Below are 26,091 nucleotides of genomic sequence, written 5' to 3'. Positions count from 1 at the left end.
AAAGACTTTTAAGTGATTGTTGTTTTTGTTGAAGTGGATTTAGCGCGCAAACTGGATTTTTGAATTGGTTTTTTATTGACTCCATACAGATCATAAAGTATTTAATGCAATTTTAAACTTAAAATATACTTTTGAACGCAAGTGCATTAAAATTGTACTTGTACTCCAGAAAAATGGATTTTCAGCGCTACAAGTACTTTGCAAAAATAAACCACATTGAAATACACTGTTACGCAAAAATTTCAAATGAATGTTAGAATTGATACGTCAGTGTTTAAAATGGTAATTTTGTACTCACATACTAGTATTGATAGCTCAAATGATGAGCACTATACTTTTCTACGGTTCCAAAAAGTAGATATAACTCAAGTTGTAATTTTGAGTAGAAATATACATGTTTGGTCAGACGCACCATGGCATCTGTTATAAACGTATCGTGCAGTTTCTTTGAATGTAAAATCGTTGATCGTAAGATGATTGTGTTAAATATATGTATAATTAAATTTGTGGTTTCAAGTAGTAATATACATGTGTGGTGAGACGTAGCAAGGTATCGGTTTCAAACACTTCAAAAATACTTATCATTTTTAATTTAAAATTGCTATTATTTGAATGATGTTTGTGTTGAACACATTTATAATTGAAATTTTAATTTCAAATAAAAATATCCACAGCTAATCAGTCATATAAAGGTATCTGTTTTGAATACTACGAATATTATTTTAAAATCTGGAATCGTTATTATTCGTACGATATTGGTGTTTCGTACAAATTTGTAATTTTCAGTAGAAATATACACGTTTGGTTGGTAGTAGCACAGCATCTGTTTCAAAATTCTCAAACATTTAAAAAAAATTTGAAATCGTCTTTTATCGTATGATTTTTGTGTTGAATACGTTTTAAATTAAAATTTTAGTTTTAAGTAGAAATATATCTGTTTTGAACACTTTGAATATTATTTTAAAATGAGAACCGATATTATTCGTATGGTATTGGTGTTTCATACATTTATAATAAAATTTTAATTTTTAGTAGAAATATACACGTTTAATCAGACATAGTACGGGATCTGTTTCAAAATTTTTAAATATATATTAAAAATTTTAAATCGTTTTTAATCGTATAATATTTGTGTTAAATACATTTATAACTAAATTTTTAATTTTAAGTAGAAATATACATAGCTGGTCAGACGCATCAAGGTATCTGTTTTGAATACTTTAAATATCTTTTTTTTTAATGTGGAATCGTTATTATTTGTATGATGTTTGTGTTCATACATTTGTAATAAAATTTGTGATTTGTTAGTAGAAGTATACACGTATGGTCAGACATAGCACAGCATCTGTGTCAAACTTCTCAAACATTTAAAAAAAATTTGAAATCGTGATTCAGCTGTAAAATACATTTTCGAATAAGTTTTTAATTTCAAGTAGTATAATGAACATTTGGTCAGACATGTCAAGGTATCTGTTTTAAACACTTAAATTTTTTTTTTTATTTGAAATTATTATTTATCGTATGATATTTGTGTTTTACACATTATTAAATACATTTGTAATTTTAAGTAGATACACGCACGTTTGGTCAGACATAGCTTGGCATCTACTTTAAACGTCTCAAACATTTCGTAATTTTTTTTAAATTTCAAATCGTTATTAATTATTAGTTATATGTGTTAAATAAATTTATAATCAAATTTGTGATGTCAAACAGTAATATACACGTTTAGTCAGTCTCAATATGGCATCTGTTTTGAGGGTCTCAAAAATTTTTTTTGAAATTACGAAGCATCTGATAGTTGTATTAAACAAATTTATCAAGTATGCTGAGGTGTATTGTTATTCCTAATACCAACGAACTGGTATAATTTGGTCTAGGACTATAAAAAAAATATCAACCCGTGTTATTTTCCATGACTGACTTTTGTGCAACTAACAATACATATACTTTACTCTCTAACCGTGTCGACGTAATAAAAATAAACTGAGCATATGAAAATAGAATTGAAGGCGAAAACAAGAAAAAAAAAACAATCAATCTCACAAGATCGGTAAAAACGCGAATGGTGTGAGCTCGAATTAAAGTACGCGCGATTCACCTTCCAAAGGAGATGGGGAGCAATCCCCCACTCGTACGTACACATACGCACGTAGTAGTGCAATCCCCCTCGCCACGTCCGTTGGAAGCACCACCGCGTGACCTGCAACAGGAGAGGAACAGTAAGCCCGACCCCCTCCTCATACACACACACACACACACACACACACACACACATAGTGGAGGTGGAGGAGAGAGAAAGCCCGGAAGCTGCTGCCAACTCGCGCTACCAGGTGGTAGGCCAGCAAGTGAAAGGGGAAAGGGGGCGCATATCGATTTCTTACGAATCCAGCCGGGGAGTCTCGTAGCACCGAGCTGGGCTCGCGTGCTCTTCCTCCTCTTCTTCTCACTTCGCTACTCCCCCTGCTGCTGCACGGCTATCTAGCTCTAGCTACCTGCGCAGCAGCACCAGCAGCGGGGACAGGTGAGGCTGATGGTCGAGCGGGCGACCGAGAACTTGCACCAGGCACCTACTCTCTCTTTCTCTCTCTCTCTCTCATGAAAAATCTATAACTTTTCTCATTCTTTTCCTACCAGATGATGCCTTTACCGGACTCTTTTCCATACTCACGTACTGCCGCTCACGGCTGAGAACGAGTACGCACCAATATTTAAAGGTACTTTACTCGATTTTTTTATCACCTCTTACACTCTTATTTTTTCTCACTCATTTGGACCAAAGATCTCTTTTTCTCTCCTCGTGCGTAAATCGGGAGCCCGATGCCCCAACTCCGTGCGCGTAAGACTCGTGCTTTACGATGCTGTAATTTTGCTACGCGAAGCGGACGAGCTGCTTTGATGAGCTTTTAAACTTTCCCGCGAGTCGGATTGAGCAATTTTTTTTTCTCCCTCTTGCCCTCGTTGCTCCCGCTTTGTGAGCTCGATGGGGTGCACCGCGTGTTTGCCAAGTTTAATCGAGTTGGCGATTTTTCGGATATTTATTTCGGTAAAATACGCCCGACAGGTTATTGGTTCATTTTTTTACTTTTTCTCTTTTTCAATACCGAGCATGTAATTAATTTTAATTAATTCAATTACAATATAATTATGATTCTGGCACATCGGTTTCACGCGAGTGAAGGATAGTTGTTTGCAAGTCGTCACATGTGCAGTGGCTTAAGAAAAAATCAGCGCTCGATAAAAAAAAATTCTCGTCACAATTATCGTGACCTATGGTATTAAAATAATTATTACATCAAGGTGTATCGGCTTGAACTTTAAATCGGGTTAACTATTACTGTAAGCATGCAATTTTGGATTTTTAAAATATTTTCTTGTGTATAAGTGATAACTATCCTTATAAGAGACCCGATAGGTGAAAGTATCCATAGATGAGCTGCGAAACTGAAAACATTCACTAGGGAAACGATGCTTAGTTCTACGTACTGTAGTTTTTCGGGTATGTAAAGTAGGACGGTAAAGCTCTGTGAAACGTTTTAAGTAAATCCATTTTAGATTATCTTCAAAAGTCCAAAATTACCCCCGAAAACAATCTCCGATCCCACGCAAACACTATTAATTAGAAAAGCACAGCGCAGCTCGCAGTAAAGGCGAACGAGCGCGTATTTCGCTGCTCCTGAATTTTCGGCACCCTCATGAATATTCCACGATTTTTCACCAAGGAAGTAAACGAAGCGCGAAATCGCGAACTAGAGATCTGTCTCTCTCTTTCTCTCTCCGTGTGCACTGCGCATCGATGTGTAGATAGTATATTCCGAGTGAGAGCTATTAGAGCATGCACTGCATCAATTGATCAAAAGAGGGAGCATTAGTGTGTACACACCGACGGAGGGGACTATGTGGGCAGGCATGTAGCTCCAAGAGGAAGAAACTAGTGCTGAAGCTTCTGCGTCCAGTATGTACTGCCTACTTATATATTTAATTATTCGAGCCAAGCAACGCAACTCTAAAACTGGCGCAATGATAAGCGCACGAGAACGTCCACGTTACAGATTGTAGATTCAATTACTATTTTAACACCAAGGCGATCCAGCTTGCAAGCTCTGTACTACCCCATACACTGCTCTACCTTTATCATTATTATTGTTATTATTATTATTATTATTATTGTTATTATTATTACTATTATTATTACTATTATTATTACTAATACTATTATTGTTACTAATACTATTATTATTGTTGTTGTTATTAATATTATTATTATTATTATTATTATTATTATTATTATTATTATTATTATTATTATTATTATTCAGAGTTCATTTAGCTTTCATAGGTAGAATTGTATAAAGAAATATACGTCATTGTACATTCGTAATAAACGCTGTTAGCAAACTGTCTGAAAAATGTTGAACTTGGAATACTTCGTAGATCATTCGCGTAAAAAAATTTTGTAGCTGGTAAGTGCAAACTGCGAAAACTTTTGTTATCATATCAAGAACGGGTTTATACTAATGTGAGAGAAAAATCGATAACCAATACTGGACCAATTGATTCTTACGACACATTAACTAAATGTAAAAAAAAAATACGGATTAAAAATTCTTATTAGCTTAAATTACACCTATCCAGCTTGACCAACACCTTGCTTTACAATCCATTTGAACATAGTTATAACAAATAAGCGTTTTATTTATTTATTTGTTTCTCGTTCAATCATCCTCCTTAACACCCATCATTGGATAAAAAAAAAAAAAACTCGCATGTCAAAGGCAGCAACTCTTCTCTTTTTCGCCAATAACTATCCCAGCGCGCATAAAATTCAAGAAACAGAGAGAGCACCCTACAAGCATCCAATGCACTACTATCCCGCAGGCTCGCTCCGTTGGAATTCCAAGAGATTCCAAGCCTGTCGACTGTCGTCCTCGGGGGCGTTCGGCACTTTTGTCACTTCTCACGCCTCCCACATGCCGGATAGGTACGTATGCACATTGGATCCGTGCACCTCGTGGCTAAAAGCGCACACGTACACATTATACACTCATACGTGAGTCCCTGGCATTATGACGCAAACAACGGCTCGTATATTTGCTGGAGGGATACATGTCACCTGATTTTTTTTTTTTTGTTTCCTCTATTTCCTTTTTACGGGCGTGTCCTGCGGAAGAGTTTAGAGAAGTGCTCGTGACCTCTATACATTTTAAATGATCCTGACCGAAGGCAAAGTGGACAAGGCGCTGAGTCTGATGTTTATTTATGCTACAGCTGGAGGGTCGTAAGTTCCGGTGATTGTAATCCCTAGTGGGGCTTGGATTCATTTTTTGTGCAAGTATTATCGTTTTAATTCGAATAGGGATCCATTGTTTGGCTTGTTTTTTCCGACAGGCGTTGATGGAATTTTTTAACAACTGAATGGATAGACTCGTTTCGATTGTTTGGGTAACTCTGACTTCTACGAAATAATTTTGTATGGGTCTGCAAGGCAACTTTGACGTCCGAAAAAATGCAGGTGACGTGAAAAAAAGGTCTCAGAACTAAAAACTATCGATCTAATGTGGTATTTCAAAAAGAAATACATTTTGGGGGGTACAGAAATTTTGTTACAGATCATCTTTTGAACAAGAAACAGTATGCACGTCATCAAAATCTTATTAGATATTTTACTATGTACAAATAAGTCAGGGGCCCATTCAAAATCGAAGACACGCAATTTGCTGTTAAATTCAAAGCTGTTTTCAATAAAAAATGATTTGGTGAGCAAAGCGATTTAATTTCTCTTACTGCATAAAATCTGTATGCATTTCGATTGTACATTAAATCTCATATGTATTCAAGACACGTTCAGACGTAAAGACAGATAAATTGCTTTGAACTCAAAGCTGTTAATTAAATAGTAAGTTTGGTTAGCAAATAAAGCGATTTATCTTGCTGCACAAAAAGTTAGTGTATTCTTGTTTTAAAGTCAAAAGTAGACTCGAGTTACGAAATCTGCTCCTAATTTGAATCTTATGTGTATTCAAAACGCATCAAAAAGTAGAGACAAGTGATTTGCTTTTCGATCCAAAGCAAGTGATTCAAAAATCAGTCAGAAAACAAAGTAATCATTCCTTGTATGGATTTTTGTTGCAGATCAAATTTTATGTGTATTAAAAACACGTCCACAAGCAGATACGTTTTTTTACTTTTAAATTCAAAATTGGTCAACGAAGAGTGAACGGGCGGACAGAGCACCGATTTTTCTTGCTGCAGAATAAGTGTACGTATTCTGGTCGTAGATGATATTGTTTGTTGTAACTACTGATGTTGTTGTAACTAAGGGGTAATTTTTTTCATGCAAAATCTTAAACAATATTTTGAAACAAAATTTTAAAGCTCTAGACGCGTGTTCAAGTTTAAATATTTATAAATTTTACGTGATCGCTTTAAAGTATCAACCAGAGGTTTAACAAGTATACAGGCTAATATTTCTAATAAAATTTTTTTTAAATTAAAAGTAGAGACAGTTTTTAAGTCGCTATATGAATTATTGACTTGAAAAAAAAAGAAAAATTTAAATGGATTAAAATGCGTTTGCCATACAATGACTTGTCATATATCAGGTACGTACCAAAAGTTACGTGGGTCAAATTGAAAACTCATGTACCCAATAAAATTAAAAACTCTTCGTCCGAGCTCGGACCTATTTAGCTTGAAAAAATTGACTCGCATTTACCCAGAAGAACGGCCAGGGCGGATCTTTCGATATAAAGCCTCAGCAAACAATGAAAATAAAATTCCACACAAGGCACCAGGATAAAGCAATAACCTCAAATATTTATTACTTAATTAACCCTCAAACATTCAAAGAGCGATACGTCAAACCAATCTACCAACGAGATCTGAGCTGTGCCTCTTGCCCAATTCCCCTTCTGTCACTCAGCACTTTCTCTGCGTCACATCGGCCAATGTTTACCCGGGTTCTGTTGATTTTCCGAAAAGTAAAAATACAGTACACCTACGCGAGGCCACGAGGAAAATCATCACTCAAATCGATCCCCATCAGTCGCACGCATACCTCGGCCGAACGAGTAAGCAATCAGCTAATAGTCCTCGAGGCAGTGGAGGCGCAAAAGCGCGTAAAAACAAACCACCAAGCTGCATATCCCTCCACCGACGCGCCGGGTAAGGATGAATTCGCCGAACGACCAACAGTCACGCGCGTCACATTATTATGATCGGAGGGTATACGTACGGAATGATACCTTAACACTCGTGATACCATTTTCACGGGGGTCCTTTTTTTCACGCCACTTGACGGAGCTACACCATCTGCGTACCTATGCACGCAAGCCACGATTGATGCCTTGGGGTTTGGGTGTGCAGGACTATGATTCGGATGATTTTCACGTCGATTGATATTTATGGATAATGGTTGCGAAGATCGCGATGGCCGGCGACTTGGTGGCAATAATAGTGGCTTTGTTTCGCAAATAGGCTTATTGCTGTTGTCTTCCAATGTAATGCAATGGATTCGAAAATCTTTTATGATTATGGGATCTCTACAAAATATTGTAATCAATTCATTTTGGATGATGAAATTAATCGAAAGACATTGTATAACTTTTGAGGCTTTAAAAAGATATTAAAGTTATCGTGAATTGTTCGGCTATCTAATTATATTTATAATAAATGAAAGTCCTCGAAACTCTCTAATTTACTGTAGACTTATGGAAGTTATTACTTACAAATACTGTTGCATTAAAGTAAGTGGTTGTAAATAAATGATATAATGGAATAGAGACTACGTTTGACAAGATAACCGTTGGATACAAATCTTGTCTCATTAACTATAATTGTTACATTATAGCCAGTCATACATATAGAAATCGGGTAAAAAAACATCAAGTTTTTCCCTCACTATTTACATTATAGCATGGACGTATTCAAAAAGTTATAAAAAACAAAGATCCTCTGAAATTTCATCGTATGAAAAAAATCCAGAAAGTCCATGACTAGATTGTCCACCACAAGCGTTTTCGTATTGGAAGAAAAATGATTTTTTAAGCTAGCGCTTCCTTCCCACGAATTTGGAGCAGTACTCTTCGTCGCTGACATGAATATTAGCGCGAAAACTCCACCTTTTTCAGCACAAGATTTTTCTCAATCCAAAAGACAGATAATAGAAACGTGCGAAAGGTGCCGGGCTCATTTACCCAAGCATTTGTCTCGACCCCTGGACGTTCAAAGAAGCCATTTGTTAATCTTACGGGCCGGGTAATTTCCCGTCCCTATCCTAAAAGATGTAATTTTTCCCCACACAGCTGGAATTTTCCCGTGTGAAATATCGCAGGTGTAGGTAATTACCACGGAAGTCTTTTCGATATCGACACTAATAGAGAGGAATTTTCCATAAACCCCACTACCGTTAAACACAAGAAACTCGGTATGCATTTCTCGAAAAAAAAAAAAAAAAAAAAAAAAAAAAAAAAAAAAAAAAATCATGTGTAAAAGTCTAAGTATCGCACCCACGATTACCTTGCCCCATCTCAATTGCTTGAACTTTCTCCAAGCAACGGTCAACTACTAATAAACGGAAGCTGCTCGTTATCGTTACGCATTTCTCTCTCTCTTTCTCAGGGCACCGAGTGATAAACAAAAAAAAAAGAAACTAACGAGAGAGATAAGCGTCCCCCATCCTCCGTATACTTGGTCGTGATTTGCTTCCGTTCGTCTTGGTGAGGTCATTTTCTCTCTATCTATATTCATCTCCCGAGTCGTCGGACTTACATAAGTGATACCACGAAGCAGGGGAGCGAGACTACGATGGCTCGGTGCGTGTTTATTTGTACTTTGCAGCTTGTCTTGCTCGACTCTCACGCTCGAGATGTGTACGAGCGTCGCGCACGACAATTTCTTTTACGCTTATGCGTTGATGCGCAAATGGAGCTGGTTTATCATCGGAGGAGAGGGTACACTGATTGGACTGGGAGATCGTTTTTTTTCTTTTCTTCTTTATTAGTTTTAAGGAAGCCTATATACACCGGGAAATATTGCAACTGTTTGTGGATCAAAAATAGCCCAACTCGAGAATATGTTCATTGGTTTCTTATAAATCATGAAGTAATTGCTTTTGAAAGTTGTAATTGTTATACCGAAAAATGTTTTTCATTGCATGCGGTATTGAATGAGATGTATTAATTAACTTGCTTGTTAGTTATTTGAAAAAAAGTCTTTTTCAATAGAAAACGTATACTTAATCTCAAAAATTTATTTATGGATAGAACCATTACAAGCTGATACACAAAATACACATATATTAAGCTTGCACTCATTAAAGATTAATGGTAAGATAACCCATTCTTTTTAATTGAGAAGCTTTTCCTATTAATATTGCCTCTGAATTTCTCTCGTTTTCACATATTTTTTCTAAAAAAATAAAAAACCTCAAAACAAAATCCATCCGCAATCTATTGGATGTTCTCTTCTAAAGCACTCTGTTATCGATTTTCATTCACACTTAAAGAGCTACACACTGTTATTATTATTTTTAATACTACTTGAATGAGAAAATTTATATTTAAAGAGCTCAAAAAACATCACGAAAATGCAAATTTTTATTGGTTCATTAGCAAAGTAAATTACAGATAAGGTTAAAACATGAGGTAGTATATTAAAACTTTTTATACTTTTTCTTTGGTTTTGTTCACGATAGTGTTACAACTAATTTGTTTAATTTTCACGTCACTTTATACTGTTTCGTGACTTGAGTGCAAAAAATTAATAAATCAAAAGGCATTTAAAGGGCTAAAAAAAATTTACAACGAGTTCTGACTGCTACATTCACCTCCCATCAACAATAAGTTTATTCCCGTAAAAAAATCGAGCCTTTTATGCCTTGTTTCATAGGCTAGGAGAGAACAAACGAATGTCAATCAATGGAATTTTTTTCACTCATTACTTTTTCATTTAGTGAATGTATGCATGAAGCTATTAGGGGTTGACAAGATACGGAAAGAGAAATCGATGAATACGATGTTCTCTCGTAAGGTGGTATCGAAAATAGCGCAATAAACATTTAAATAGTTTTTTCAAATACTTGGACACCCTTTTGTCCTAAATTTTTATTCAAGCACCATGTTGTAAGTAGTAAAAAAAAAAAAAAGAACCCACGCACATAATGCATGATATTTCCAGAAGAAACTGAAAACCCGATCATTATTCATTCCAACCAACCCAGCCAAAATCCTAAGGCTTGTTAGTTTCTTCACGATAACAACGAACCATTCGCCCGAAGGAAAATTAATTTCCGTTGTCGTAAAATCACGCGCGCTCGTAACTCCTAATCGTAAAAAAAAAAAAAAAAAACAAATCATTCCCCCGACGAAACTCGGCTCGCTGATTAGCGCGAGATTGAAAAATTCCACCGCTGGGGCGTAAAAACTCTCGATCGACGTTCGATCGCCAGCCGACCTTGAGACACATGGAACAATCGTTTGAGGCTCGCCTACATTTTAGGAACCCAAGTAAAGAAAAGAGGGAGAGTTTTCCCTGAAATCGACTAGAGCTACAGACACAGAGGCCAGACCCGCGAAGCATACAGAGAAAGAGAGCACGCGCGCTCTACCACCCCGCCTCCTCTTATGTAGCTTTTCCACTTCGGAGCAGAGAACGTGCTGGTGTACACGTTGGAGGAGGAGGAGGAGAGCGCGCGTGCGAGCGAGAGAGAGAGAGAGAGAGAGGGCGCGCAGTGGGAGCACCTCCAAAGCCACGGCCGCGATCAGTCGACCCCGTGCATCGCGGCACGCTGGCCGCCGCGCCTGTAACAATACACACACCCTGTACAACGTGTTCGCGTCCTGCTTACAGATACATGCTTGCACACACGTAGCTCATCGTTTAGGCGCATCCCCCGTTGTCGTTACTATTGTTGCTTGATGTGCTGAAAATCATTTTTTTTTTTTTTTCTTTTCCATTATCTTTCTGTGCGCGTCCGAATATGCATTTGCCCGTATGGGTATTCGCGAGAAACTCGTGCGTGAGTAAAGGATATAAATGATAGCAGTGCGTGGAGCGCGTCATTGAAAAAGTGATTGGTATTACAATAAGCATACATATATACAGTGTGTTCCCTTCCGCGAGTGCGCGCGCGTTTGCACCAACGTATTCACGTAACGCGTAACATAAACACCTATAGTGTCTCGCGTGCGATGCGCGCCGATCTGTGAGCTCGAACGAGCCATATATACAGCAGCAGCGGTAGTAGCGGAAGAGCATACCGGTCAATCGGCAGGCATCGTCCAACCATGCGATCCTCGCTCGGAGTGCTGGTGGTGCTGGTCGCCCTGCTCCCGGACGGCGCGCTGAGCTTCCACGTGCGCGGTCGCGAGGCTCGAGCTGGCAAGAACAACAACAACAACAATGGGCCCTCGCGCGAGGAGCTCGAGGCGCTGGAGGACCCGCTGGTGGTGCGGACGACAAGTGGCCTGATGCGCGGGTCCGTCCGAACGATAGACGACCGCGAGGTACACGTCTACCTGGGCGTGCCGTTCGCCAAGCCCCCGGTTGGGAGGCTGAGGTTCCGCAAGCCCGCCCCCATGGATCCTTGGCCGGGGGTGTTGAACGCCACGCAGATGCCCAACAGCTGCATACAAGAGCGATACGAGTACTTTCAGGGCTTCGACGGTGAGGAGATGTGGAACCCGAACACCAACGTCAGCGAGGACTGCCTCTACATGAACATCTGGGTGCCCAAGAAGGTCAAGCTGAGGCACAAGGGGGGCGGCGAGACGCCGGGGGAGGGTGGCATGCCGATTTTGGTGTGGATATACGGGGGCGGGTACATGACCGGTACGGCGACCTTGGACGTGTACGACGCTGACATAATGGCAGCGAAGAGCGACGCGATCATAGCGTCGATGCAGTACAGGGTGGGGGCCTTTGGCTTTCTCTACCTGAAGGAGTACTTCGAGGGTGGGGCTACGACGGAGGACGCCCCAGGCAACATGGGCCTGTGGGACCAAGTGATGGCCCTCAAGTGGCTCAAGGACAACGCGCGGCTCTTTGGCGGGGATCCTGAGTTGATAACGATATTCGGGGAGTCGGCGGGTGGTGGCTCGGTGTCCCTCCATCTGATGTCACCAGTGACCAAGGGCTTGGTGCGCCGGGGTGTCCTGCAGAGCGGAACCCTCAACGCGCCCTGGAGCTACATGACGGCGGAGAAGGCGAGCGAGGTGGCGCGTATACTCGTCGAGGATTGTGGGTGCAACTCGACGATGCTCGAGGACAGTCCGGGAGCTGCGATGGCGTGCATGAGGGCCGTGGACGCTAAGACCATTTCGGTCCAGCAGTGGAACAGCTACGGGGGCATCCTCGGCTTTCCGTACGCGCCGACGATTGACGGGGTGTTTTTGCCGCAGGATCCGATCGAGCTGCTGCGCGAGGCCGATTTCAACAAGACCGAGATCGTTATTGGGAACAACGAGAACGAAGGTAAGTTGTGGTTATTTGGGGGGGTTTGAGGGGGTCAGTGATGTGGTTTCGGTGAGAGTCGTGTCCCACGTGCGTTTTACGAGGAGGACTATTTGGTGATGATGTGAGTGCGCTACAGATTGAGGACTTGGCCCTTTTCGACACGGTGGGTTTTTACGTTATTTTGGACGAGGAAAGAGAAGTGCTAGCTTGGTTTTGGGTTTTTCCACGATATCTTGGGGTTTTCCGTTTTTGATCGCTCGGTCTCTCAAGAAATCGTTTTTTGCTTGAAAATGGAAGCTTCAAGGTTGACGTGATGACTTTAAAAAAAAATAATAATAAATTCAAAAGAAATAGTATTAAAGTAGTATTCGACAACAGCATTTAACTATTTTAACGAATAGCAAAAATTTAATGATCCATAAACGTACGTTTATAACACTATGTGTTAAAAAAAGCTATATTTCGCAGTACTAGAAAAACTAAAAAAAAAAATTGCGCTTACCTGTTGGTATTAAATTCACTTTTTCGGTAACAGAAACAAAAAAAAGCTTGACTATAGATACTTTGCGTGGTAAAAACATTGTCAATACAGGACGAGTGTACTACATTGATTCCAACAATTTTATGGGGGAAGCCATAGAATTGAAAATCTCAAAAAGCCATAAAACAACGACTACAGGGCGCAATTTGATATTTTTGCAAGCGATTAAATAGCTCTTAAAGCATCACCGAAACCAGTACTACGTTTTCATACCGTTTGGTTAAAAGAGTCGATTCGGCGAATTTATTTCCCGAACGATAGGTCATTCGGTCAGGACGGAGTACCCCGCAAACTTATCTCCATTTCCGTTACGAGTGATTTGTAGATCCCATTTGACGTGCATCTAATCTCCGTTGTAATTTATCGTTTTGTATCGGAGAGAGATTATCCATCGCGCTGAAATTAATCCAATCAAAATTGATGTACTTCCACGAATTTTTCCAATATTTCCAACTAAACGTATCACAATCAGCCGTGCATCAGCAATAAAAGCATAGATTTCCGTAAGCTACATCATTTTCTAGGCGATTACACGCGATTAGAGTTAAACGTCTGGATTGACGGGCTTTAATCAGCCACTCGTTACGCTGCAACTTTTGATAGCGCAGCACTCTCACATATTTACGTCTCGCTCGATCGCAATGAACGTCGATTCTTTGTTTTCATTCGCCTCTTTCCTCGAGCTCTTTACGAAGGGACACCATTATACCGTTTGATTGATCACCAAACACACTCGACGAGCCTCTACACACACACGTGCACGAGCACCTACGAAAACTTGTCAATGGTAATCGATAACGCGGACAGCTTCATTATTCCCGCATCGCGTCGAAAAATCTCTATCAATTTTCCCTCTACATGCGATAAACAAGTAAAAAAAAAAAAGATAACATGAAAAACAGCGTAATAGCGCTTCGGGCGTCAGATCGAGTATAATCTGAATTGTACAGCGAGAGTCATCGTGATTATCCCTACACGTGTAAATTATACGCAAGCGCGGATAATAGACGAGAGAACAATAATAACCGTAATCATCTGTGCCCAGCTCGCTCGGGTGTATAAGTGCGCGTGTAACACTGATTGGCGCAATAACGAGACGCTGTGCACATACAGCACTTGTGGGTATTTTTATTTGTCTGCGAGTCCGTAGGAGACACGTCTCCGGCCTCTGGAGGTGCTTGGCGAAGAAAGAAGAGAATGACACGTTTTAGAGACAATTATTGTCTCCAGTGCTGTACAATATGTACACTAATAATGTGGTGGGCGGTGGCTGCCGTTGTGTGTATATTAAAGCTCGCTCGGTAAATCCTAGGACAGACGGTCGTTAAGGTTATGCGATGGGTACAGGTATGTAGTGGGACGAAACGAGTGGTTTTTTGCACAAAATGGCCAAACAAGAGATCAATAGAATGACCGATGTTTCATGTATTTGGGACTGGTTCATTGATACATTTGTGAATCCCAACTTGGTGTAATGTAACATGAGAAGAACATGCGAAAAAAAGCCACGGGTACTCGTCTTACAAAGAGCACCCGTGTCGATCTCAAGTGTCCCGTGTCGGTTTTCCAGCTTCTGTAACCCGACCGGCCGTCCACTTTGAATTCAAATCGGTTCCCAGCACACCCATCATGTAACTTCGTCATCGGCCCGTCCACGAGCTCGTACGCACATACGTACCCACCCGAAAAATACAATGTCACCACGAGTTACTTTTTCTTTCCCCACTCAATTCCGTAAAACTGAAAAAAGGGGGAGGGAGTGAACGAAAAAAAAAACAAACAAACCAGCCTCCCTCGGATACACCTAGAGAATCCCAAGTTCAGCGCTATTGGAATTTACATGCGTACCTACATGCATAGAGTAAAGAAAAGGAACCACGTATATACTTCCATTCCGAAGGCGCGCGGCGTTCCCCCGAGATCCCAACTTCTTCTGTTCCTCCCTTCCCATGGTATATATATATATATGTATACCCTGCGCGCACGCCAGGCGGAATAAGTAAACGTTGCGGGGTGGTATTTTATTTCGCACTCCCCGGCAACGCCCTCGTGTGCCATTATACGCGTGTGTGCTCGCACTCGAAGATCATTGAAAACTTTGGCTCGTGCCTACTTTACGACCGCGTCAAGGGCACCTTTGCGAGAACACGAGAGACGAGCTATTGTTTTACAATTCGTCGTACAGGTGTATCGGATTGTCTGGAGGGAGGGAACGAGATACAACGTAGTCGAGTGGGGTATTGGACAGAATATATCGAGACTTTTGTAGAAGAACGGAGAGGTGAGAAAGTTCGGTTTGGCGATGTCCGATGGTTTTGTCACAGGAAAGTTTGATGATTCGTGCGTTTGGGGAATACCACAATGGCAAATGATAGGTCATTTAATACCAACCTCACATCCCGACGATAAAACTCGTGACCTTGCACCCTCTTGACTCGGTATCGTGGACACAGAACGACCTTTGTAATTTTAATCTCACCGATTCATTGTGAAAGATTTCACGATTTTCGAACCCGTTCATCGTCCGATGGATCATTACCGCAGCTCCTTGACTCGCTCTTCAAATCTAAAAAGCTCCATCCACAAGGTGCACATGTGTGTGTACTTACGTGTAAGAAAGAGAGAGTAGCACAGACGTGTGGCTACAACGAGTGTACACGTGTGTGTGATCTCGTTCGACCCTTCCAAGGGAGCCCGAGCGCTCGCGCTGTTGACCCGAACTTTTGTCTCCCAAGACCCTCTTCCCACCCTCTCGGGGGATCGGAAGGGAGGCACCGGCCTTCGCTACCTGCGCCGAGAATTCAGTTAAAAAGTAGTGAGTAATTGGATGATTAGTCGAGCGAGCGAGAGAGGCAGGGACGAGAGTTTTGAAACTCCACTCTAGCTAAAGTACGGTCATCGAAGACAACGCGAGTCAAGTGTCCCTGTACGAGTGAACACCTCTATATATATACGTACATCAGATTGGATTTTTTTCGCTCCTTGGGGCAAATTTTGCGAAACGAAGGGATGGCGGGCAGCCGAGCTTGCAGAGGTAATTGAAACCGTTAGTTGAGGCGTCGGACTGTCTATACACGTAAACCTACAGTATGAGTTAGGGTGTTTTGGAAAACCTCTTCTTCCACGATGTTCGATCGCCCAGACGAGCCACGCACGCACCAACGATTAGCCGAAATTCAAATTCGCTCGGGGTTTATGCTCGCTTCCGCGTGAAGGATCGATAAACCCGTATTCTACCAGTGTTGCGTATACACCGTCCTCCAATCGACATGTCGAAAACACACGCAGCGTGTGTCCCACTTGGTGCACGCACAAAGAAACGTAACTAAGGTGGCGGAGCTGAAAACGCTCGTAAAAGATTTCATTGCAGTTAATACGGCTCGACATGCGACTGTTTTGGTTAGAGGGGGTATAGGTACTCTTGGCACGCCTGTACTACGTGTGTACTGGGCATGACGGAAAACTATTATTTATACTTACAAACGAGAACGAGTTTTAGGGTTAATAAATTACGAAATGATAACGTGAGCGCGTGCAAGTGCTTAGGTTGTAAAGTTGATGTTGTTGTTTTTTTATGGGTACGCAAGAGTTGAGACAGGGGAAGGGGGAGCCTGGACTTTGCAAGTAAGTACGCGGAAGAGGTTGGTAGTAAATATTAATTTGTTCGTGATAAGGCTCTCTAATGCCTTTCGCGTAGCTAATTATGATTGACTTATAATAGTGGCACGGGTGGCGTGCTTCAGATGGAAAGATTGGTTAATTTTAATAATTATTATGATTTTGTTGAGAGGCTTATTGAGATATTTTTTCTCGAAAGACCGCGTGTCACGAGATTTTAGTTTGTTTTGTTTATGGTTGGATTGATTGAGACTGATTAGATTACACTTTATTTTTAGTTAGTTTCATAAAATAAAAAACCTAAAATTAAAATTGAATTGCTGTTATTTATTATGGAAAATTCCTCAAGTGCATAATGTCTTGTGTTAATCAGTTTAATAAAAAACAATTACTGATTTGGAATAAATAATTAGCTGATTCGAAAAATTGTTTTACGGATGAACACGTATAGAAGAAAATTATTTTTCTTTAATTAAGTGCATTTTTTGTTTTTTTTTTTGTAAAAAACTACTTTATTCATAACCATTCACAGTACATGGTTGAGAAAATTTTTTTGGCAATGTGATAGGAAAAAAAAATTTCGAAATCATCTGACTTCTTATATAAAATCTAAATTTTTTACTGAGCTGTCATAAAAGTAATCCACGTGTTTCTCTTAAAAAAAAAAAGATTTTTATCACTCAGCTTTGTAAACGACAAAAAAAACTTAATTCTCCCATCACACCAAATGCCTCGTCCCTGTTATTTTATCAAACTACAATGCACTTATTGCCGTGGCGAGGTGTATGAAAAAAAAAAAAAAAAAAAAAAAAGAAAGAAATCCAATCCACGCAATTGAGAGCACGCATTCAATAGCAACAAAACAAAGAGACCTCGTGAAAACACACACCTCCGCTTATTATTATTGCACCGAGCGCAATACGCTCCCAGATTTATGTGTACGTACACGGGCAATCATACCCGTACCCAAGATTACTACATAGCGCTGTCGTAAACACAGTCCCACGTGCACTTGCACACGTACGCGCCATCGAATACTCCGGCACTTCCGATTCCGCGATCAAACCGAGTTACTCTCTTGTACGTACAGGTACAGCGCACACACATAGATGCAGGTACATACGGGCTATCCACAGTCCGTATAGGCGCATTATATGGCACGATATTAAATTACAATAACGGGAGGGGCCGCGTAACGCGACCAATGGCCCGTACGTGGGCGCGACACGTTAATGAACAGTCCGGCTCGTAAATTTAATTTAGCGAGCACCAGAGCTGCTGCGCGCACGCATACTTATGTGTATACGTATAGGTAGGTTTCAAGCGTAATTAGGGACGAGGAGGACAAGAGGGGGCTGTGAGGGCGTTTATTGCCCGAGCGCTCGACGAGATCGTTTGATCGTTTTTCAGGGGGTATTATGAAATTTAGCTCACCCCCTCCCCCTCCCTCACTCTTTTGATCGCCGCTTTTCTTCGTCGTGGGGCACTTGAGGTCGCTATTTTGCTCAGGTGGGTGGGTGTATGTACGAGGGCTTTTATTGAAAATGGCCACTTGGGAGTTTCTTGGAGCGGGAAGAAGATGGTTTTCTTCCTCTTCGGGGCGTATCTTTGGGGTCTTGCGGGAGTTTTTGGGCGGAGGGCCGTATTGAATATTGCACTGATTTGGGGACGAATTTTTAAAAGAAACTTTTCATCCCGAAATCCAAAAAAATTTAACGATAGCATACGAGTACGAGAAATTTTCTACAAAAGTACTGAATTGAAAATCAAATTTGATTTAATGCAAAGAGGTATGAGCAGCAGAAGTTGCCTCGCCTTTAAATTGAATTAACTTGCAAGTTCTTTTACAACTTTGCAGGCGTTGCACTTTGTCGAAATTAATTTACGTACCGGGTCAAAGTAAAACTTTATGCCCCCACTCACGGCTATCAATTGAGTTATACAACGAAAAAATACAAAGAAAAATTTGTTCTCAAGCCCGATCGCAAGGCCCGATGAATACCCACTTTAGAAGCTAATGGAGCCCGGATAACAGGCCGAAATTAGCGAGAGATAAAAGCAGAGCGTCGCAGCCGAAGAAGTGAAAAATCCAGGCTTGATTTGATTCGGCGTGTGTGGAGGGAAAAAAGTAAGAACGGTAAAAAGCTCATCAGAGGCTTCATTGATGGGGTGCGCTTCTCCTTCTCCCACTCCGTTTTTGTATTCCACGAGGCGTGGAAAAAAAAAATGAAAAAAAGATCAAAACTTTTTCCCGTGGCCCAGTAGTAATTTTCTCTCTTTTCTTTTTCCCCAAACCCACGAGTTTGTTTCACACGTTCCGCTGAGCTATCACTCACTCTCGCTACCTGCGCGAAATTCAATTTTCAAGCCCCGCAGAGCGTTGCACGATGATTTTTTCACCATCGCCCTTTCAACCAATCCCCAGCTTCGATATCGCAGTCTATTTCCAGAGTTGCACTCAACCAGTAACCTGAAAATCACAACAGCTCGCAAGATCGCGTAAAAAGCGCTCTTTGAATGAGTTTGCAGGACCATCGGGACTGGCTATACCCGAAACGGAAGCCTTCGAGTCGCCAACTCGAGAAATGCACAAAAGGAAGAAAGAAAGAGAAAAAAATAAAAAAGGTTGGGGTAGGAGAGCGCGAAGGGCGAGTTCAGCTGGCGCAACGAGCTCCCATCAAAAATCCGCAATTTGCTCTGGGGCGCTGTAAAAGGGAGGAGATAAATGGGACTCCTTTTGAATTATGTGCGGTTGAAGTGCGCGGTAAAAGTGAAACTTGTTAAGCACACACGCGACGATTGTTTGTACGTGTGGGGGGACATTTGGTTTGGATTTGGAAACGTTAAAAAATTATAACTCGTAACCACTGACCATCGCTCGTATCGATTAAAAGGCACGAGGGCGTAACAAAGTACCTGATTCCGATTGACATATTTTCCATCCACGCTCAGGGTATCGAGCGAAAAATCGCGATAAAAATCGCGTTAATGAAGATTCCAAGGTTCATCACTCCCATCCTTCCGCAACGTATTTAAGTACACATACAGTCCAAGCGAGTGCCAACAATATCACGCGACGGTGTATGTACACGCACATACTCCATTGAATATCGACGGGCGAAAGAAAGGGATGGAAGAGGGAGAAGGGGGTGGGGAGAATCGAGGTGTGGTATGATGTACAGTACATACCAAAGGTGCAGTGTATGGACACCCGTTATTATACGCGCTTCGCTTTCGCGAGAGAGCCACCTGTGTCTGTCTCTCTCTCGTGCATCTTTAATAAACGACTCGGGCCGGTGGCGAGTTGCGGAAAGTGGAAAGGGAAGCACGGAAATGGCTCGCCACGCCGTGTAAACACGTATCTCTCTGTCTATAGAAGTACTTCATACGCTAGACTGACGTGTACGAGTGCCGTGTGTCTATCGCTCTTTGTTTCTCTTTTTTTTATCACTCTCTCTCTCTCTCTCTCTCTCTGATCGATTCGTCGCTCATTGCGCCGGCTGTCTACTACTTCGTATTCCTAGACGTGTTGGATGGGTGGAGTGGGAAAGGAAGGAAGTCGATGGATTTAACGATCACAGACGCCGTAGGGTTGGTTCAACCGTAGTGCTTGTTTGTAAAAGTGCGTGGGTACGTTGGGTGGGTAGGTTCGTGTTGGATATAACATAGTTGAGTTGCGTACATCGACTGTTCACTTGTTGAAACACAACGTGCTTTACTAACATTTATTTTGATGGACAAATTGAAAGGAAAATCATTTTGCACACAGTAGTTACGCACAGTAGTTATTTTGCGTACAGACAGTATTTGTTTCAGATTGATTGTAAGAAATCCTTTCTCAGTAGTATCTATTTTTGGGCCACATGGATATGTTTTTAAAGGAAAAAAGGAACCGATTATAAGCGTTTCCTTGTTGTAATCGCAGTACTAAATAATTAAAATAATTAAAAAGTAAATAAAAATATTCTCCGTGAATCACAATAACGACGAATAAAGCCTCACAGCTAAAAATATCACCGCCAAATCCAAACAACAGCTGACACCTAAATGAGCCGTCCTCCCTGACAGCCCCACCATAAAAGGAATATATTTATACCTACAATACACCGTATCCAAATATATCCCTCCTACATACAAGCGACTGCATAATTCACTGCACCGTCCGTCCTAATAACGTCCTCGGTGAATGTGAATCCTAGTACAGCGCATTGCCCGTTTACCATCGCATTTTCCTCCTCTAGATTTTTAAAAGCAATCAAAGCTTTGCAATTTAATTAAAATGTTGTGTGTACATTATGTGTACTGTTGATTACGCAATGAAGATACAAATTAGAGTAGTGAGAGAAATTGTAGGTCAAACACAGTTGGTAGTAGATGCAGACAAGTAGCGTCGGACAATGCGTAATCCAGCTGCTTCTTTGCCCGTCGCTCTGCTTCTCCGTTCGTTTGAACAGAATTTTGACGTAAAATAAATCTTACCGGCTTGCTAGACGAGGGAGGAAGCCTCTTTTGACACACCCAAAAAAAATTTTTTTCTTCCTCAATAGTACATGTACATTTTCATTTCGCAAATAGTACATGCGAATCGAGTGTCTCGTAGATTACACAGGTCGGTTATCATTCATTATTCATGCCGTATATAATCGATGCTAGTTGTACGTGCAGCGCGGACAGATTCATACCACACTAGCGTATTATGATTTTGTTACCGACATTCCTGCAATTAAACGCCGAGGGTTGCTGTTTGTGGCTTGTTAAATTTACGTCCTGACCCTAAAAATATGTTCAACTCAACGTTGGAGTGGTCGTAAAAAAATAACTTCAGTCGATACATCACCTAAACGACGTTCATTACGTGGCTATACGTATTCAACCAAACAAAGAAAACACACAAACAAAGAGTACAACAGTGACTGTGACAAAACAAGCCCCGTCCCAGCGATACCCGGCCACTGCGGCCGGAATCAATTTTTCCAACGCCCGCGAATACATATATACCTGTACGCAATCGTTAGTCGTCCGATGGATTTCGCTGATTGAGCACGCGCTCTCTTGTCTCTACGGCTGCTATTGTATGCCCGGCGCGTTCCTCGCCTGTGACAGCAGCTGCCACGGACGCACACATGAAAATTCAAATTAACCCCTACTGCCGATTAAATGCGTATACACGTGTATATATGTATGCGACCGAGCGGGAATCCGATTGTCCTTCTCGTTTTCTATTTTTTTTTCCTCCCGACTATTTCCCAGTTTCGTGAGCTCGAGTTGAGGGAAGATTGGTGGGTCTCATTGTCTTGTAGCGGTGAATTGGATGGGCGGCTATTTCCAGAGCTGGATGGGCTCGATGGCCCTGTTATTTTTAGCACCCCCAGCCTCTTTTGGCGCTCTCGAGCTTGCAAGCCCTCGGTAAGATACTTTTTGGTTTTCATTTACCTAGGAACATTTTTTTTTTTTTCTTCAAATCTCGTTCGACACATTGTTTAGCTTTTTGTTGCTTCACCCTACAAGAGTGTGCCACACGTGTTCAACAGCTTTACCCAGCTCTAATTACTTTGCACAATTCATGTATCTGCCTTATAGTGTACAGCACGCAAATACTGTTATCCACATGGTCGATACTACCCCTTATAAACTCTCTACTTGCATATTTTACAAACGTTATACAACAAAAAAGTAGGTACACACTTAGATAAAAAAGAGAGCTTTATTCAGTCTTCGTACCAGAGGGATAGATGAAAATAATTCCAGTCTCGTAAAGGCGATGTACCACGAGTGTATCTCGATTTTACTAAGCATTTGGTAGAATGGAAGGGCAGTTTTAGATCCGAGTATTTTATCGAATAAAGTTATAAAGCACTGGGGGCGAAGGGGCGGGGGATGAGGTGGATCGTGAAATTTAATTAGCTCCTAATGGCTCTTAATGCCCCGAGTGCTTTGTGCCGGTGAGTGAGTGGCTGCATATGTTTAATGATATTTTTTATTTAAATGACTAAGTGTACACATAATATGAAGGTATGTACAATAAAGTAAAGTAGTAAGCTTTTTGATTCAGCTAACTAGCACGTTTGGTCTTTGATTTTTATTACATGGACGATTTGTAAGTTTTTTTCGTCGAGTTTGGACGACCACGGCTATCCAAACGCTATATGCACGCAGTGGGAATCATAGATGCCACAGCAAAGTTGATATTATTCCGTCGACGCTCGGATAATCGATTCATTTATGCGTCTACGTGTAGATGATGAAATTTGAGAGCTATAAAAAGTCAGAATAATCGATAATGCGGTCACCCATTGACGGGATGTACGTGGATTGATAATTTTAGGCCCAGCTTGATTATTACGATGGTTCGTTATAATTAACCGCGACAACAAAAACCTTTGTAATTGATGAAGCTCTCAAAACGCATCCCTCCTTTTTCTTCAAGTCTCCAACATGACTCACCGAGTTGTCGATTCTCGATCCAATAAAAGACACCGAGAGAAAGTAAAAATGTCCGCGCTCGTAAGGAGGATCAACTTTTCATAAATTCCACTGCCTCCCCGCGTTCACCCACCAAGAGGAGGGGGAGGTAAAAAAACGGTGACCATGGAAATTTATTCATCTTCCAGTATCTAACAAACGGGAGCCTTAAAATTTACGAGATAATTCAAATTCCACAGCTTCTGGCACAATGGACGAGGGCAGGGATATCGGATGTCGGACTCTTTTGGCGTTTGCCTTTTTTTTTTACGAGACCTTATTACACTCCACGTCGTCATGCACACTCGAGCGATATCCCTTCTGCCGCGTGGAGGCGTAAAAACTCGGACTGTAGTATTCCAGGCACGTCAAGTGCATATACCCACCTCTTTCGTCTTCTTTCCTTTCTCTCTCTCTCTCTCTCTCTCTCTTAATATATATTCCTGGTTGGGTATGACGTCTCTTTCTTCGATGCTCACTCTCTCTCCTATAGGTCGCTTCAGGTGATCTCTCTGTTTTATTCCTCCACTCTCTTTGTGGGCATCCTTTCGTTATTATTGCTCTTCTCGCTGGTTTTATGGATCGTTTGGTGCCTTAGAAATAGTTGATTAATGCTTTACGGGGCAAAAATGGGGCCATAGTGCATGTGATTATTCGGCTGACATGCTTCTTATTGTTTTGTTTACGTTCAGTTTGCATCTTATGAACTTTTTGATTGTGAAGAGTTTGTTAAAAAATGTCCAAGAGAATTACATTGCACGCTCATTACACTCGCTTTTTTTATTGTACGTGCAGTTACCTGTGCAGCTTCTCCTCACTTTATTTAAACTCAATTTACGTTGAAATTAATTATTTTCACTCTTCCAGACACTTGTGTGCAAAACATCTCATCATTTCCATCCCTCGGAGACACTAGTCCAACTGGATTGCAAAACCAAAACAACAAGTCTGGCAGTCCGTCCTAAAAAACATCCAAGAGACCTCATTTTCCAAGCACGATACCCCTCGAACCCTTTACCATTCACAAATCGCTCGTCCACAACCAACCCTCCGTTACCATCTATCACCGAACACACAGGCCAGTGGCAAAACAATTAAGACCCCGGAGCCTTTCTCGCGTCTGCAGCCGTCCATTTACAAACTGCGACACGACCCCCCTTACCCATTAAGGCGCAGGCACCGGGGCTAATTAAAATGGTTCGCTGGGCGTGGGGCGAATTTACGCGGTCCCGAAAGCTTCGGCTTATAGTACGAGCCCGCGTATGGACCGCAGCGCTAGTGTGTAAAACGCAGGTGCAGTCCCGTGACCCTCTTTAATCACACAGGTGGCCAGGGTAGGCACGGGCTTTTCTCTACTCTCCGGCACAGCTGGTCTCTTAAAAGTTGGCGGGGAAAAAAGATAGGCCTTGGATCCCTTTACGGAAAAACTTCTTTTCAAACGCCTCTTTCAATGTTAAGCTGACTTTAGTACTTTTATGTTTGGTCTTACACGGTAGAATGGTAATTTTCGTTGATTCGATGATAAAAGGCGCACGACGCGTCACTCTCCACAGCACAATCGAGAGAAAAAGGTGGCGAGCGACTCTTGACAACCCCTATCGCGTGAATGAGCTGCAAAAACGTATACTCTATATCTCACCCACTCTCACGTAACGAGTAACCACACCACCCCTCCCAGCTATTCCTCGACTCGTCGTCGCATTGCATGCATTTTCATCCCATTTCCCTCCTCCTCCAACATACATTATAAAAAGCGTGCTCGGCACAGCGTATCACCGCGCGCGCTTTTCAAGCGAAGCCGGTGGCTCGGAAAAGAGCGCGTGCTCTCGAGCTACCTGTACAGTAAGTTTTTTTTTTTTTTTTTTTTTTTTTTTTTTTTTTTTTTTCGTGGGAATTTGCACCGTAGCTTCTTATGGAATTTTCCTCTCTCACCTTTTGGCTCCTTGAGAGAAGTGGAAGTGTTCAACGGATCCCCTTCTTCTTGCGTACCCGTGTGTATGATATCTGTCCTCGGAGCGGCAAAACGCGTTCGGGGTTGTACGAATGCAAGCGTGTGCACCATGTAATTTAATATGATGCAAATGCTTACCTATCTATAGGTTGGAAAACGTCTCTGAAAAGTAAGAAAAGAGAGAGATGGTGATAGTGATACATCAGCCAAGTGCCCCACCTGTCTGTTACCAAAATTACAATATTTACAACCAATCATAGTATAAAATAAAATAAATAGGGTAATTTAACTAAATAAATTTTTGAATCATTTTATCGTACTTTGTTAGTTAGAATAAAGAGTTTTTGACCCGTGCAGCGAAGCAAATAAATTGTCACAGTTGTCATTTTTACAGTTTATTGACCAAGAGAGATAGTGAAAGAGATGGAAAATTTGCCGAGAGCTGAAAACTGCTGTGCTATGGCGATAGTTTTTGGAGCAAACGAATGTCGACTAATCGAGCCTGCAATGAAATATACGTACATTTTAAAACCCAAGTAAACGGGCAAGTGTATCTTTTTTTAAGACAAATAGCGGGATAAATCAACTTGAACGCTGTGGCGGAATTTTTACGGCTGTTAAAAGGCTCGCGTTTACTTATTGCGCGCATGAATCTTCTTTTCGTTTCTGTTTTTCTCCCTTTAATCCAAGGGCATAAGTTTTCACGGTGTATTTTTCCGTTTCGCGTGGCCCTCTTCGTCAGAGGTAGGTTTAACGTATCACCTGCACGTTCGTACGATACATTATGATTTCAACTTTGATATTAAATTCCTCTGACAAACAAAGTGCCAAAGTGGCGAAGTTGGAGTAGTTGTCAACGCTTGTGTCAGGCACCCATCGGCAGAATTTTGGGCTTCTTGTTGGGAGCTGGCTCTTTATTCAGGGGCCGCTACTACGGAGTTTCAATCAAAAGCTCGCGTTGGACTACACGGGAAGAGATAATTGTTGGGTGCTGTTTTCGACTTTTCGGTGTATGCGCGTATGGTGCATGTGCTTGTGTATAGGGAGATACGTTTAGTTGCTGATG

The 26,091-nt window shown here is 41.4% G+C and overlaps 1 protein-coding gene across 1 annotated transcript in view; it reads left to right on the top strand.

The window, feature by feature from the left end:
* Positions 1 to 10,776: 10,776 nt before the first annotated feature.
* AChE-2 (acetylcholinesterase 2) overlaps positions 10,777 to 26,091 on the top strand; it is a 117,363-nt gene continuing 102,048 nt past the window's right edge. Inside the window, exon 1 of the mRNA XM_014359925.2 lies at positions 10,777 to 12,471. Within this exon, the coding sequence (XP_014215411.2) occupies positions 11,286 to 12,471 (1,186 nt within the window). The 5' untranslated portion in view covers positions 10,777 to 11,285. The remainder of the gene's footprint in view (positions 12,472 to 26,091) is intronic.

This window comes from Copidosoma floridanum, unplaced genomic scaffold (genome assembly GCF_036245765.1).
Source record: "Copidosoma floridanum isolate Cflo_tuat_1 unplaced genomic scaffold, Cflo_Japanese_pri ptg000030l, whole genome shotgun sequence".
Lineage (NCBI taxonomy): Eukaryota > Metazoa > Arthropoda > Insecta > Hymenoptera > Encyrtidae > Copidosoma > Copidosoma floridanum.
Note: the sequence above shows the minus strand (reverse complement) of the source record. Positions and strands in the feature narration are given on the sequence as shown.